Source organism: Ptychodera flava, chromosome 12 (genome assembly GCF_041260155.1).
Source record: "Ptychodera flava strain L36383 chromosome 12, AS_Pfla_20210202, whole genome shotgun sequence".
In the NCBI taxonomy this organism is placed as follows: Eukaryota; Metazoa; Hemichordata; class Enteropneusta; family Ptychoderidae; genus Ptychodera; species Ptychodera flava.
Window position 1 is genome coordinate 17781729 of NC_091939.1, and position 17913 is coordinate 17799641.

The 17913-nt window shown below is 35.9% G+C and overlaps 1 protein-coding gene across 2 annotated transcripts; it reads left to right on the plus strand.

The window, feature by feature from the left end:
• Positions 1 to 1018: 1018 nt before the first annotated feature.
• On the plus strand, positions 1019 to 17857 carry LOC139145243 (calpain clp-1-like). Of its 2 annotated transcripts, XR_011554904.1 has the most exons (12): positions 1019 to 1383; positions 5773 to 5904; positions 7010 to 7141; positions 7680 to 7876; positions 8324 to 8492; positions 10825 to 10997; positions 11555 to 11632; positions 12385 to 12614; positions 13259 to 13395; positions 15715 to 15923; positions 16245 to 16802; positions 16884 to 17857. XR_011554904.1 is itself a non-coding variant. In XM_070716273.1 (11 exons), exons 1-11 carry the CDS (start codon positions 1222 to 1224, stop codon positions 16261 to 16263), a joined length of 1638 nt encoding a protein of 545 aa, XP_070572374.1. In that variant the 5' UTR covers positions 1019 to 1221; the 3' UTR covers positions 16264 to 17857. The 2 variants fall into 2 exon arrangements, 1 of the variants encoding a protein (XP_070572374.1); XM_070716273.1 differs by having other exon boundaries at positions 16245 to 17857.
• Positions 17858 to 17913: the final 56 nt, after the last annotated feature.

Sequence of the window (17913 nt, forward strand, 5' to 3'; positions counted from 1 at the left end):
CGGACGACACCAGCTGAAGTGAGAGAGAAGATTGTGCAGTTGTATTTAAACGGTCTGTCATTTTCAGAAATTGGTAAACGTTGTGGTGGTATTTCAAAGCAAACGGCCAACAACATTGTTTTGCGGTACTTGAAAACTGGCAGTTTCCTACCAGGCAAATCATCTGGAACATCGGTAAAAAAACTGACTGCAAATGTTCTGGAGCATATTGAATACTACAAAAGTGTAAAACCAAGCATTTATGGGCGTGAGATACGGCAGAATTTACTGGTTCATGGGGTATGTACCGAAGAAACCCTTCCCTCCCTCTCCTCAATTTCAAAGGCGCTTAACAAACACCTCCTGACTTCGTACTGAAGTAGGCCCCGATGTCAGCTCATTGAGAAATGTGGTGTCATTCATTTGTTGATAACCAAAGTAAAGTTTGTTCATTTTACACATCACTCTATTATTTTTGAAGTCATGAATTTTATTGATATTCAACTACAAAGAACACTGTCCTCTGAGTCTAAATTTGGAGTAAGGTCGTTCTTTTACCACCTCTCCGTGAATTTGAACTGCTTGTAAAACTTGGCAACCAGTCTCTGTGTGTGTCACCATTGAAACTGATAGCAGCTGTAAAGATATAAACATACTACATAGTAAATTAGTTTACAGACATCTTGCTGCGTCACCTGCTGTTTTAGTCTGTCTGATGTTGGCGCAAAGTTGTAAAAGTTGACCACTAAAAGGGTAAATTTGAGAGGAAACTGACAAACCTAATTAGGTAGTGTATCAATATCCAGCTGTATCTCATCGTCAAAATCATTGGTGCCGTTACTGTAACAACTATTTTCGTTCCAGAATTGATCCATTTTGAAAAATATTTCTTAGGTGTTATCCTGTCTCAACTTAATGACATAACGATAGAGGGACACAGAATTGTGAAAATAAAAAAGACGTCTTTGTCTGACATCTACCGAATCCTTTAATCTGAAAAAAATCTGAATACACATCTAAGCTCGCGTTACGAATGAGCGCAATCTCAGTGCGCATGCTGCGCTTCAGTGACTTGAATGACATTGACTGTCTAAGCTGTGGACGTTAATTGCACACTAGTAAACAACAGTCTCCTAGCGACAGCCACGAGGGGGTTGTCGCTTGTCGTTCTTCAAGTAATCGTAAACGTTTGGATAAATGACCCTTCATACAAACTGACTTGTCACACTTACAACTGTCAACATGGGCTGCGCCTCCAGTTCTTCGGGCTCTGCTGTGCGAGAGAAGGATACCGGCGAAACTTGGCGAAGTGACGAAGTCGAGCCAGGTCGCGAGCAACCAGTTGACGAAGACGACCATGACAAGCCATATGATGACGCGGCGCTGAATTTAGGTGTAACACTTGTAAGTAGATGTTTGTAAAATTCTGAATCAGGTGTGCTTAAAATGGTTTTATCGAGGTTCGAAAGACTGTAGTAGTTAGGGACAGTGTGACGAGCGGTCTTTTCCTTCCATTTCCACTGTCTATTTCCATCCTACCTACCTTGCTTCTGTGATGTACATGTAGCTCAACTTCAAGAACGGTTTGCCCGATCGACACACTGACAAATATACCATACACCTGTTGGCGGTACGGACGCCTGGGGAAACCACAGGCTAAAGCACTGTATATAGTGGTAAAATACTACTAGTACCTCAGAGCACTCGATCCAGCTATTGCTAAATGTAACCACTGGAAGCTATACTTGTATCTCAAAGACCTAGGCTATGTACTGCATGGAGTACTGCTATTTCCATGCAGGGATCAACGGTGAATGACTTTTGAATTGATTCACCTGTACTTAATTTATTAATATTTTTTTTACACTTTTGAGACCTCAGTTGGACTAATTTTCAAAGTACTAGTGTAGAATCAGTCCTAAATAAAATAGGGTGCTAATTGTCACTATAAGAAGCATACTTGTTGAAAAATTTGACATTAGGTCACAACACTGTATTGTTTGAAGCCGTCAAAAACATTGACTTTGGTACGGTCTATGTACATGTGTTCTTGACAAAGGACATAGCTCATAAAACAGCAAGGTGAGCTTGCATGCTTACTTTCAGCAAAGTTATGGCCATAAAGACTCCACTTTGCTTTATCTTCATTAGATTGACATAGTAAAAATATCCTTTAATGTTAGTTTTATGAACTCATTTATTGCCCCTCCTTGGACTACCAATGAATGTCACCTTTGATTTGACTTGTGGTCTTGTGGTGATTGTTTGATCACTTTGCATGGACAAGGAAAAGCTCATAAATAAATTCATAGTAAATAGTAGAAAGAGGATGATGATTTTAAAGTTGAGTCAAGTTCAACCTGAAGGTTGAGAGAAATGACTATGTCATGTCTTACACACTATTCAGGTATGATGCCAACAAGTTATTTCCTAGTCCAATTCTCCGTAAAGTGCTAATTAATGGTCTAGTTAAACTGCCATTTTGTGTGAGTTTATCCTATATAAACCACAAACACACGGTCAAGTTGTTCAGTTAATCAACAGTGCTGATTTTAGTAAAACAAGGAGGGTAATATTATTTACCGTAAATCTTTACCAAGAGGGTAGAGTGTTTTAAAACCATAACGAGAGGATAGCTGGTAAGTCAACTACTAATTTTCAGTGGGGTGTTCTGGACATACAAAAAGTGGAAAACAGATAATGAAGAAAACACAACACAACATTTAAGTCGCACAAAAAATACAAAATACACCAGTGAAAAAGCAGAAAGTAGTTAAACACTCTAAAACCAAAGTTCATGCATTGAAAACGCTATCTTAGACTATTAAGAGAATAGAAACATCTTATAAAGTGGCTTGTGTAGAGCCATCTTTTTTCATTATTTAAAGTATTGAAGACATCTTGTTCCAACAAACAGTATGTGATTTATGTAGTGAATGTAACAGCTCAATAGACAGCTCAGAGTAAAAAGCCGATGATGCTACTAGTGAACAGGAACATTATAATGTACACAGAAAGCAAGGTAGATGTGAAAGACCCAACGGGCAAATGTTTTGTCTGGTCTTTTCTAGTGTGGTCACATCTCTGTAAAAGCTGAATGGCCTGACTTCCCCTTTCAATGAAAAGTGACTCATCAGTTTTCTTGTACTTTAACCTCCATGACCCTATTTCCTTGTATTGTATATAAGGGAGAATTTCAAGCTAACAACAGATAACAGTTCATTAGCATTACCTTAGCAAGAGTTGGTATAGTCTACCTGTATTATCAGTATGAGTCTATGACCATCTACTTTCATTTATGTACCACAAACAGTTTCTGAAATTTTAATCACTCATTTGTTTCAGTAATTTGTTGAATTACATATTTATTTCATTTTGGTCATATTTCTTCCACAATCATTGATGCTTCACAGCATTATCATGGTTATATTGTGACATGCATGATGCCACACTGCTGCAGCCAGTCGTGGAATGGCCACTGTGTATTATGCATTGGGTTGTGTTGGTATGGAAATGTATGTACAGAGAAACGATTAGAGACTCAAATAGGACCTTTCAATGAGGTTTTACCGGTTGCAGAGTAATTAAAAGGACTTTGTTTATGCAAAAATCATCCTTAGAAGATACAAGAGCATGATTGGAACTAATTTGAGAGAATTGGATCTTTATATTGTTCAAATTTCTCCAACGTATCAGGTGCCTGATAACTGAAAGTTGTTATCCCCTCCAGGTCGCTATACTACAAATTACCAATAAAAACATTAGTGTATTGCAAAAAAAGAAAAGCAGATGAGCTCATGTTTGCATATTTAACTAATATTACTTCAATATCCAGTTACCCAAATTAGTTCCAATCGTGTTCAAGATGGTGAAAACCTATAACAACTTTTCTTTAAATAGTGCCATTGTTTTTGTATGCTTTTAATATTGTGTATATGAAGTCACTTGCAAGTCTGGAAATGTGAGAGAGTGGATCTATTACTTAAGAATTGTATTTTTGAAAAGTTATGTGAAAGTATTGAGACAAGTACAATGTCAGTATACGAAGATTGTATATGATTTTGTTCACTACAAGTATATTTCATTATGATACCAAAGCTTTTGCAAAAGCTAATCCTGGACCAAAGTTAACTTTTCAGATGTTTCCTTTAGTACAAGGAAAAGTCTTAACACTTCTCAAGTCGGTGAACAACCATGTATGCAATTTTTTCTTTCCAAGAACCACTGTGGTAATACTCGGACTCATAAGTGTTTCCATTATTGAGTTTGACATTTTAATGCCATAAAAAAGAGGTTGAAAATTTGCCTTTTTTCACGGCTCTTTATATGGTGAAGGTTTGAGATCAGTGATTTTACGTAAAAACCCCATTATCAGTGCCTGTTGACATAATGAAGAAGGCTAGAGAAATTAAATTTTAAATTGTAATGCTGTGCAGTGAATTTTAATGTGGATTGGCTGACCCACATGACCCAATACCAGTCGTAACTTTCTTTTTACGAGAGTTCATGTCGAGAACAATGGTACAACTGTGGGTCGTGTATTTACTCATGCTTTCAAAATAGAAACTGATATAAATAATGTTTTAGTCAGTGACCTCATCTCGTGTAAAGTTTCATCAACAAGAATCAGATTACTGCATTGGTTTTTTAAAATCAAAATTGCACGGGTTGTGAAATACAATTGAAATTCAAGCACAAAGGCAAGACTTTCCAAAGAGAATTAACCACATAATTTAAAAACAAACATTAACATGATATGAAAATGTTACTCTCACCTCAGAAAATTGATTCTCAATTTTGTACAGGTTATCTCCATCATTAATAAAGCATTTTAAGGCATGATTTGTTGAAAAAAATCTAATTGGTCACTACATGTTCAAGGAAGTGAAATTAAAAAAATAAAGTTTCAAGTAGTGAGGCAGTTTCCTCTAGGGGTGCAGGTTTGGCACTGAAAAGGTCATATAAGGCAACAAAACAGGCATAGGAGATAAGAGAGGTGAGAAAAAGACCTTTGAACAATAAACTTAAATGCATTGTACAGTTAAAACTGAAAAAAGCAGGTTTGCCAATGTCAAAACAATGTAATTTTTAAATGAAAATGAAATACATTTTCACACTGAAATGCCCTCTGTCCATACCAGAAATGAAACAACATTGAAGGCTCACTTGACAATAATCATAACAAAGAGAAAACATTTATTAAATAATGATAAATAACAACGGAGTAAGCCTTACAGTAAAATTACATTCAACTACTATTTTCAGAAAAGGAAAAGTTTAATAGCACTTTACTGACCTGTGTTTACAAATGTGTTGTTTATTGTGAGTTTTGTAAAAGACCTTTGTTTTGTATTGTGAATTTGCCAAACCTATTTATGATTAAAGAAGAATACTAGAAAAACAAATTACTGAAATTTACCGATATAGAAAATCTAAAATGGCTGCTATTCATATCTCCATGGAGAAAGATCAGATTTTTAGTTTTCACAAAACAGTGAAAACTGTATTTTCTCATATAAAACTTCATAATGGGTACATACATCCAGTATTCCAGCAAAGTATGTATATTAAAATATTGAGAGTGCAAATATTTTTCCATTAGGCGTATTCTTTCTTCAGATCATCAAGATACCCTTGTATGGCAAAAGTGATAATCAATAAAAATTATGAATTATAGTGATAAATGACATGAAAGATGAAACTGTTAGACTGCTAACCACTTGTCAGCACAGTTATTCCCTAGTGACCATGCCAGCAGTTAACACTGCTATTGTTATTTGTTGTATTTTACAGAATATTGAAGAAATACGAGATGCGGTCATCCAAAGTGGAAGGTTGTTTGAAGATGATGAATTCCCAGCTGATGAGAGTTCATTGTTCTTCAGTAATGTGAACCATGATGACACTGTTTGGAAGAGACCTCATGTACGTTGTGTAAAAAGTTTCTTTTTTGTAAAATGAATGTAAAAATAAGGGGTTGGCCATCCCTTTGTTTTTGGAGCAGTCTATTCATATTTTAATAACAGTACAAAAGAATTCATTTTCAAAGCAAAAGAATATGCAAATTATGTATTGTTATGTAAATAATCAGCCATCTGTTTTTCCAAGCTGTCGGGAACACTGAGTGAGATTTCCAATGGAATTCAGTGTTTCTGCTTTGAGAAGCTTTATGAAAACTGTTGGAGAATATGACAACAACTTTTAATATTTGGTACACAACGACTGCGGGAAAGTCTGTTGTTTCACACCAAGTATGTTCAACTTGTCAAGCATGCCAATGTGTGCAGTGAAAATGAAATAAGAGCCAGGATTAAATTTCATAAATCTGAGAGTGTATCAGTGTGTGTATACAAGGCACAGCAGGGGCAGTTTACATTGATGTGGTTTCTCAGATTAAGAAGCTACACATGTAGGGGTTGTGAAAGTAGTCAAGATAGTGTCGAACAATGGAAAAAACCATATTACGGATATGACATCATTATTTGAAATACAATACTTTTCTTGTTGTGTGTTACTATTTTAATGCTATGAGCAGCTCTCTCAGATCATAAGTTGCATGTCAAATGGAAAATTAGACAAACCAGTCTTCATATGCACTCTGGTACTATGTATATTATCAAACTTTGGAAAACGTCAGTTGAAAGTTGAAAGTACATGATGCAAAGTAGGCATTGGCAATGATAACTATCAAAGAATCTCAGAGGCAAACTTTGATCACAATTGCATGTGTTATCAGTGGTTTATGATTGCATTGGTGATCAACGGTTATTGACTGCATTGATTATCACTGATTAATGCTTGTTTTGGTTGTCACTGGTTATCAGTAGGATAATTGGTTATCACTGGTCATTATTTGTATTGGTAATAACTAGTTAGTTACAGGTTGTATATCATCACCAAACTTACTACATATATATGCATAAAATGCTTGGATTATAATGTAAAATTTTTGTGTACTGAAATATTTGTTCTTGTCTACTTTATATAATTGTTTAAAATTTTGCTAGAAATGTCTTTTTTTCATCTTCAGGAATTAACTGAAAGTCCAAGACTTTTAGTGGATGGTGTCAGCCGTGATGATGTAATACAAGGAATCCTGGGAGACTGTTGGTTTCTTTCCTCCTGTGCAGCCATTGCTCAACATAAAAGATTTATGGAAAAGGTATGAATTCCACCATTATATTGTTGGGGGGTTTGAGGCTAATTGTACCTATTGATTGTTTCAAAACATTGTTTACAGTGGCAGGCAGCACTTTCAGACAAATGCCTTTACTGGCACAGTTGAGCAAAGCCATTACTCAACCTAAAATATCCATCATTATGTCTGAGTCAAGGGTCAGCCTACACAATGCACAGTTTGCCATGCTGTACAAGATCTTATTCAATCTTTTATGGCTGTACAAGTTACTAGATCATTTTCTCACAACAAAGAACAAATGAACCTTGCTTACAAAGTAGTTTCAAGTATTGATTAGGAGATTTCCAAAGCTTCATAAATCAGAAAATACTGGCCATAAAATTAAGTCAAAGGCTTTCGATCAAAAGGGATGATTTTTTCCCATATATCAAATTAAGCTTCTGAACTGAGATAAACTAAGGCAGTAAGCTACAGTATATCTGTGCTATACCGGTAATAGCATTAGTGGACTTACTGAGCAAAACCTTTGCCATCTAAAATTTGTGCTCTATTTCACTTCCAGGTCATTCCTACAAATCAGTTTCTATGGAAAGACAATAGTTACATAGGAATGTTCCATTTCAAGTTCTGGCGCTTTGGCAAGTGGGTCGACGTCGTCATTGATGATAGACTGCCGACTCGTTATGGTCAACTGATGTTCGCAAGAGCTAATGATGAGAGGGAATTCTGGGTACCTCTGCTTGAGAAGGCATATGCTAAGTGAGTAGTTCCATAACATTAGCACGTAAATACTATGTGACTCGCCATTTTATTTTGAAGTATTTGTTAATTTATTGAAAGGTCACTGTCTATTTGTAATGTTGTTGCGTGATTTAAAAAAAACAAATGTCTGAAAAAGTGCGTGTTCTGATTCTGACTAACCCCTAAGATCTAAATGAATTAGGTTCATCCCTTAAAGGTATACAGTCACCTGTAATCTAAATATGTCCATATATGGTCCAAAGGGCATTCCTTGGTATTCAAAATGCCCATGTGAGGGCGCTCTTTTTAAAAAGCGGCCACCCGCTTAAAATCTGTGATTGGTTAGATTTTCTCTTTCCATGGTAACTGTGGCAAAATTGGAACAGGTGACAGTATACCTTTAATATGCTAGGTTAATTTGCACCTTATTCCTAGTTGTGAAAGTATGTTTGTTGTGTTTGGCAGATTACATGGTTTGTACGAGGGTCTTGCAGGAGGGCAGGCATCCGATGCGTTGGTTGACATGACAGGAGGGTTGACTGAAAGGCATGACTTGCAAGATCCGCCAACCAACCTGTATCAACAGCTTGTAAGAAATGCCAGATTGGGATCCTTCATTACATGCAGCAAAAAGGTAATTAAAATGAGGGGAGGGAGGTTGGGAGGGTAGACACTGTCTTAAACTCACTTTTTAATGAATGTCTGCCTTGTTGTTGAGGTAAATGGAATGTACGTGTTCTTGTGACAAATGCCATGTTGAAAATCATTCATTGAGTAACAGATTTACAAAAAAATTCAGCACTAATATATTCAATGGTTATGCAACTCTACAGAAACAATAACAATGCAAAAATATAGCTGCAAAGCAGCAATGACTGGGTTTCGAGACAACTCCATGTACAGGGGCAATAAGAGAAATAGATAAGATATGCATAAATCTCATGACGTATGGGTATATTTGTGAAATCGAGGTCAAAAAATTTCCTCCTATACTTATTCCTATACCAAAAATAAGACCTCTAGCTCTATTGGCTTGCCCAGAATTAGATACGTGCATAATTAATGAGGTGCAGGATGGGGAGTCATATAGAGATAGGCCAATTCATACCAAATATGAAGGGTATAGCACTTGTGGTTACTGAGTTATGGACATATATGTATATTTGAGGTCAAAGGTCATCTAGGTCACGTTTCATTTTGTCAAAAAAATTCTATCCCATAGTTATCCCTATGTACCAAAAATCAGACCTCCGGATCTCTTGGCTTGCCCAGAATTAGATATGTGCATAATTAATGAGGTACAGGATGTGGAGTCATAAGGTGTCCCATCATACCAAATATGAAGGGTGTAGCACTTGTGGTTACTAACTTATGGACATATATGTATATATTTGAGGTCAAAGGTCGTTGAGGTCATGTGGGGTTTTGTCTAAAACATTGTATCCCATAGTTATCCATACCAAAAACAGACCTGTAGCTCTATTATTAAGCCCAGAATTAGGTATGCACATAGTTAATAAGGTACAGGAAGTGGCTGGTCATGTGACAGTTTGTCAAAAAACTTTGCTCCTATAATTATCCCTATGTACAAACAATCAGACCCCTAGCTCTATTTGCAAGCCCAGAATTAGATATGTGCATAATAAATGAGTTTCAGGAAAATGCCAAGGTCAAAGGTCAAGTGGCATCCCCAAAATTGTGGTATGCAATTTGGTCCCCTACCGTTCATTGTCCAGCAGACATTCTCAGCTGCATAGGTATAGGGGAGGTCAAAGGTCACTGAAAAATCAGAAAAATAAATCTTTAAAAATCATCTTCTCAAAATCGGTAGGGCCTATGACCTTGATATTAGGCATGAAGGAGCCTAGCCCTATGGTCTACAAAATTTAGAACAGAATTTTGATTGATTAATTAGTCCCCACGGACACCGTCCGGGGGGACTTATAGGTTTGGTCATGTCCGTGCGTGTGTGCGTGCGTGCGTGCGTCCGTCGGTGCGTGCGTCCGTCCGTTCACGCAGATATCTCAGAGATGCCTGGAGCGATTTCATTCAAACTTGGTACAAGGATTACTTCATATGTCATACAGATACACGTCAATTTGTTTTTTGATACGATCCAATATGGCTGCCAGGCGGCTATTTTATTATGATTTTTTCATGTACAGAGCCATAACTCAGACATGTTTCAACTGATTTTATTCAAAGCTGGTACAAGGACATTGACCAATGTCATAGATATGCACGTCAATTTTTCATGTGATACGATCCAATATGGCTGCCGTGCGGCCATTTTTTTACGATTTTTTCATGTACAGAGCCATAATTCAGGCATATCTCAACCGATTTTATTCAAACTTTGTACAAGGACATTGACCTATGTCATACATATGCACATCGATTTGTTTTGTGATACGATCCAATATGGCCGACATGTGGCCATTTTATTACGATTTTTTCATGTCCTGAACTACAACTCAGACATGTATCAAGCGAATTTATTCAAAAGTATTTTTATCACAGACCTAAAGAAGAGGACTCTATCCTCTCTGAGGACATGTAATCAAAGTACCCATTAACAAGTGGGGACTGTGTCATCAACGATGACTTGTTTTTATGCAAATGAAGTCAATTTTAAAGTTTATTTTCAAAATGGCCGAAAGGTAACCCATTATTATAGTCATGTGATAAAAAATTGACTTTCGCAGACTTCTACCTATGTGCCAAATTTGAAGTCTCTAGGTCCAACTGTTTTCGCTCCATAGTTGCAAAAGTGAGACAGAAGAAGAATAATAAAAAATAGAACGATTACAAGAGGGTTTCTGACCCATGGTCTTGAAACCCTATAAACTAAAGAATAAAATGCCGTTGTTCTAAAGACTACTCAACAGTTCATAGAAACAGTACCTGTTGGGTTTTATAAATACAAATAAAAATTACAAATGATGATTTCACATGTCTGTCTCTAGGGTGATTGGAGACAGGCAGACCATGCAGATGATTTTGGCCTGGTCTCAGGACACGCCTACACCATCACAGCTGTGAGGAAGTGTCGATTGTCGAGTGGCAGTAAAGTGAACTTAGTCAGGGTCAGGAATCCGTGGGGTAATGCAACCGAATGGAATGGAGACTGGAGTGATGAGTAAGTTATAGACATCATTAAAGCTTTTACAACTGGACAGAAATTTAAATCACACTAACTCCATGGAAAAATGTCCTGACATTTCTAGATTATTGAATAGCCACCATTTTGTCAAAAGTACAAGTTTTTCTCAACTTAAAAAAAATAATGACGGGAATTGAAACTTGAATATTTACTAGGACTGGTGCTGTATGACTCCATGGTGGCACCATAGACAGTAGACGAGAGATATCATTTACACTGTCTGTGGTGTAACATAATCAGGGATGAAAAAAAATTCACTTTTTAATACTAGTCCAAAGACTAGTATAGATACACTAGTACATTGTATGGCCGTCCAATCCGGTTTTGTAATCCTGCATCCAGTTTTATCATAGATGTCTTGTCTGTTGGCATTAAAAGATCACCAAACTGGCAGTTTACTGATCTGATCCTGCTCAATCCTTATTCTGTGGATCACAAGATTTCCTTGCTCACATGCACAATGATTCTATTTTTGTTCATCCTACTGTCATCATACTCATAGGATTTTTTGGCTTTTATTCCTGCATCCACAGCTCAGAAACATGGGATGATGTCTCTGATAAGGAGAAACGGTCAATCGGATGGAAAGACAAAGATGACGGAGAATTCTGGTCAGTGAACTTGTATTTGAAATGTGGCTTCTCAGTATTTGTTGGCGTTACACAATCTGCTACTTGTAGAACGTGTGGACGTTTCTAACAGCTGTTCAATTCTAATGCAAGCAACTATATGGTCACTTGTTCATGCATCACTTTGCTTTGCAACTGCATCCAATACCTTTGATGAATGAGACTTTGTGATACAAACATAACTAATTTTGTTTTGTGGCCCAATCCACCATGGTTGATATCATCCAGCATATTATTTCACATGAAGTAGTTAACACCCTCCATCTCCAACCCGTCATATTGAGATACAAAATATATATATCTTGTCAACATAGCATCTATATGTGGACAGTGTGCTGTTATAATATTTAAATTCTAGTCTAGGTCAAAATTTTCTCGTCAACATTAACAATAAGTCTGTACCTTTTATCTTGCCATGCTTTGGGGAGTAGAACAAGAAACTGTAGTTGACATTAAAAACCAGAATAGTGACATTATCAAAGGTTTAAAGCTACTGTCCATTTAGCAGTAAAAAATATTGTAATATGTGGGTGTGTGAAGACAATTTGGACATATATTTTTGCCAAAATTTTGATAAAAAAACTGTAGCCAATGATATGTGATGTCTACTTGGTCCAAAATTATCAAATATATGACAGAAAAAATTAATAAAAATTGGAAAAATTTTAGACTAAAATTTTGGTTGGAAAAATTACTCAAAAGGTTAAATCAGTTTCTGTGTTCTTCCTGGGCAGGATGTCTTTCGAAGATTTCTGTACACATTTCCATGAGATCACAGTCTGCACGGTGGGTCCAGACTTTGATGGAGACGGGGTTGCTGACATTGTTGAGAACAGCGGCTCCAGCTATTACTTGAAAACACTGAAAGGCAGCTGGATTAAGGGTTTGAACGCTGGCGGGTCAAGAAACAACCTCACATCATTTGCGACAAATCCACAGTTTGTGTTCACATTGACAGAGCCAGGTAAATGGGATTGTAGTCTGGTGGTGTAAGGGTTTAACTACCACAATTTGCATATGCAAATTTATTAAATTCTGATTTGTGGAAACAAACAGTGATTTCATGAACTCAGGGACAAATATTTCACCTCATTTTCCTATCTGTAGATCTATTCAACCAGAGAAACACCACTTGATTCTAACAACATCTTGCAGTGAAAGGGTTAAACTGCTACAAGTTAATTTAATTGACACAATAATTACTTAATCTCCATGTATTAGCTCAAACAAACAATGCTTAGTAGGACAAAGTGTAGATTACCCTGGAAGTTGTCTTGATTTGTTTTGTGTACGCATATTTGTACATGTATATGGTTCACATATTTAAATTATATTTTGCATATGCAAATATAGCAAATTACATTAAATTTACATATGCAAATTTAATAACGTACCAAACACAATAAGAGTAAACAGATAGAGATGAGGAGTTCAATGTGGTTTTGAAGTGAGCACCATTTTTACTGTACATTGCTATATCACATCTTGTGCTGTTTGGTAAACACAAGTCAATGAACACCGCTGAAGCAATTTTACCCTCAGAATTCAGCATTGTTGGCAAAATGCAGTGTAATCAAACTGTTACATGTGCCATGGCTTACATTTCAGATGACTGGGACCCGGAGGAAGATGATTTAGATTCCCGGGGAAAATGTTCTGTTGTGATTACACTGATGCAGGAATACCGACGGAAACACAGGCAGCTTGCCACCAAATATCACCAAATTGGCTTCGTCATTTACAGCGTAAGTTTGCTTCAGAGTGCTTCGGTGTTTTATTTTTGTCAAAATGGCTGCATCTTTAGATCTTTGGGAGGGGTGGTCACAATAGGGGATATACCAATAGAAAATATATAAAATTTATTATTCCAAAAATATTAACCGAAAGTAGCGATTGTGAAACTGTGCTCCCGTTTGTACAGAGTCCATACTTGCATACATGATTTGTACTGGTGGTTCACATTGACCAAACTGACAGAAGATAATTTTCAAAAACAAGAAAACACAGCCCCCAAAATGTGAATATGCAAATTTTGTCATCATTTTACTTGTAACAGCTTTAGGTAAGGTCAAGAGAAGGAATATACAAGCCAAATTTTTGAGCTATCTGACAAGAGGTTTTAGAGAAATGAATGGGTTGACGAACTATGAAACTATTGGCCCTAAAAATTTACAGATGCAAATGTCATCATAATATAAAATAAACACGACTGAAATCACCAATTAGAACCTAAAAACCAAATTTAAAAGTTATTCGGGCAAGAAGAATTAGAGGAGGTTATGAAGAAAATGAGAAATATAAAACTTATGTATTCAAACTTCATGCTCATTACAAGATATCTGCATGAGGGCATCCGTAGGGAATGTACATGTATGAATGTACATGTAGTCTCCAAGTTTTTTACTTGTGAACCTTACATGTATGTGTTAAAGCTTATTTGCATATTTTCAGACATACCACACGCTGATGTACAAAGTCCAATGTATGAGACACCAAATGCTGAGGTGATATATATATATATATATATATATATATATATATATATATATATATATATATATATATATATAATATATATATATATATATATATATATATATATATATATATATAATATTTATATATATATATATATATATATATATATATATATATATATATATATATATATATATATATATATATATATATATATATATATATATTTAAAAACTATCTACTGTTGATTGACCAATCAGAGTGCTCAATTCAGGGTGTTTTATCTACTCATAAAGCCTTGGTCACCAAATTCCAGAAACGAATGACAGCGCCATAGTAAAGTACTGTCCAATCAAAAGTGAACATGTCATATTCTGTAGACATCTGGTACGTTTTAATATTTAAATTTGGTAACACAGCAGCAACCAGCTGCAACACAAAATCTGCTGTGCCCTTGGGCATTTATATAATGTGCCCTAGGGCATTTATAGGATGTTCCATTACATTGGAAGGCTATTTCACAAAAAAAGTTGTAATTCATATCCTAAACATGTTACATTGACAAAGGGGACGGTTGACGTAAACACATTGAAAACGAAAATATATCAGTTAGGGGCAATAGTTTTTGTATAGGATAAAGCCCGAGTACAAGGGCTCTTCTGGTATATAAAGTCCAACCCAACGATAAAATGTCGAGGCCGCAGGCCGAGACATTTTATCGCAGGGTTGGACTTTATATACCAGAAGAGCCCGAGTACGAGGGTTTTATCCGACTTAAAAACTATCGCCCCTAACTGATATATTTTCGTTTTCACTGTGTTTACGTCAACCGTCCCCTTTGTCAATGTAACATGTTTAGGATATGAATTAAAACTTTTATTTGTGAAATAGCCTTCCAATGTAATGGAACATCCTATAAATGCCCTAGGGCACATTATATAAATGCCCTAGGGCACAGCAGATTTTGTGTTGCAGCTGGTTTCCGCTGTGTTACCAAATTTGAATATTAAAACGTACCAGATGTCTACAGAATATGACATGTTCACTTTTGATTGGACAGTACTTTACTATGGCGCTGTCATTCGTTTCTGGAATTTGGTGACCAAGGCTTTACGAGTAGATAAAACACCCTGAATTGAGCACTCTGATTGGTCAATCAACAGTAGATAGTTTTTAAAAGTCGGATAAAACCCTCGTACTCGGGCTCTTCTGGTATATAAAGTCCAACCCTAAGATAAAATGTCTCGGCCTGCGGCCTCGACATTTTATTGTTGGGTTGGACTTTATATACCAGAAGAGCCCTCATACTTGGGCTTTATCCTATATATATATATATATATATATATATATATATATATATATATATATATATATATATATATATATATATATATATATATATATATATATATATATATATATATATATATATATATATATATATATATATATATATATATATATATAGTGTTTGCAGTGGACATACATACAGAGAGACAACAGACAAATGCTCCTGACGCTGCATTGCTGCATATATGTATAGGATATATGACGTTAGCAGTTACCATGCTTTTTTATTTTTTCAGACTAACAATCCAAACAAGCGTCTTACTAAAGATCACTTCATGTACAACTATGCAACTGGAAGGTCTGGTGTTTACATCAACTACCGTGAGGTCAACAAACGTTTCTCACTGGACCCAGGCAGCTACGTGTTGATACCGTCCACCTTTGACATTGGAAATGTAGCGTCCTTCCTCATAAGGATATTCGCAGAGAAAAACTTTGAATGCCGGTAAGTATTTTTCCGTAAAATCATGGAGATTCATCCCAAAGAGCCAGAAACGGGGCAAGTCTTCCACACAATTATTTACAAAAAGGCCACAGCCTAATACAGAAACCAACTGAAAGACCCAACCAGTGACTTTGACAGAAACAAAGTTCAAAGTTCACCCAGTTGTTTGCATCACATGTTCAGTCACCACGGTAATGGTATCAATTGATGAGTAAAAGTTGTAACCATAGATCCTAGGGGCTGATGTTGTAACGAAATCAGTTTGTTTTGGGAACAATAAATCATCGTAACAACTCTATTTCTTTGTTCTTTCTTGTGCAGCCAACTACCCGATGCCTGATTTCAAACTTTACGTCACTGTACGATGATGGAGGCAGGGATTCAACGTCATGATTTTCAGTCAACCAACTTCCAAAATGACAAGGAAAGTTACAAGAAAACTTTAAAAGTACAAGAAAATTTTAAGAAAACAAATCAACCACAAGTCTTCATCCGCAGTAGTCACTGCCGATGAAGTAACGACTTAATACGAAATCTGATCAAAATTCTATGAAGATGTTCTCTCTGTTTACATTCCTATAGCAGTTTTCACCTGTCGACAATGGTTGACTATGTCTTGAACATTATCCATACCAGCCAAAAAAACCTAAACTACAAAGTCTTCTTGTATATTATTTTGAAATTATTTACAACTGTGCTGCTTTTTTAAAGGGAAAAAAGCTTCAAAATTAACCAAACTGAAGTTGTATTAACAGTTGTGACACATTCTGTGTCATGATTCATGGACAACAGTGCCTGCAATAGAATTAATTTGTACGATATTTGAAATATTTTATTGAAAGGGATTGTATATATTTGGAAGATTCTTACCTCATTAAGGTATTTTCTTGAATGTACAGTAAAATTTTGATATTTTTTTCATATCATATTTCATACTTGGAAGATTCTTACCTTATTCAGGCATTTTCTTGTATGTAGAGTAAAATTTTGATATTTTTCTGTATCCAAAGTTTTGAGGAAGATATATTTTGATGGGAAATAATAAGGATTTCAAAATTAATTTTAGCAATATGTTTATGGTTTACAGGTCATTTGTAACTTTGGGGACAAATTCCATAAAAGTAGAAAAACTCCAAATTCTTTTCATAATATCTGCTGCCCTAATGAATACTTGGACCACCAGATTGAGGTGCATCCACATTTGTTTTTCAGTAGGTTAGGTAGCCCTACACACATGTACCAATGGAGTATCTGGGTTCAACCATATATGGAGCTACCCCAAGAGGGTGTGTGGGTTCAATCATGCATAAAGCTACCCCAAATTGGGGTATCTTGGTTTATAATATGGAGGTAGTACTCAGTAGTCTAAAAAATTGTTCACCACCACACTGGGGTATCTTTGTTCAACCATGCATAGAGCCATCCCAAGAAGGTGTATCTGGGTTTAATCATGCATAAAGCTACCCAAAATGGGGGTATCTGGGGATCAACCAAGCACTGAGCTAACCCAAAAGGGTGTTCATTATTTACTTTTACTGAGCATCCAGTTCCCACCCATGCAGTAAACGTGACAAATGGCAGCTATCTTGAATATTAAACAGATACAATTTCTGGTTCTCCAGTCCAAAAATTTGATTTGTGACATCCATTTTCACTTTGTTGTCAAATGGAACAGTTGTAAGTGTGCTTTAGATCATATGATTTATGGAATATCTGTGTCTTTCATGTAACTGTAATGAAGTTTTCTTCACTATGGGGGCTTCCATACAAATTGTTTTCTCCATATTCTGTGGTAGTTGAGGCCAAATATGGCTTACGGAGAGAACAGATTGAACATTTCAAACATGAAATTTAACCTTCCAGGTAAATTTTGTAATATATCGAACACTTTTTTCTACATGGTTTACAACAATAAATTTTGTTTTTTACTTTAATACTGCTCTGTATGTTTTTGCCTATGGGGAATAAATAATACCATGTAAGATAGACA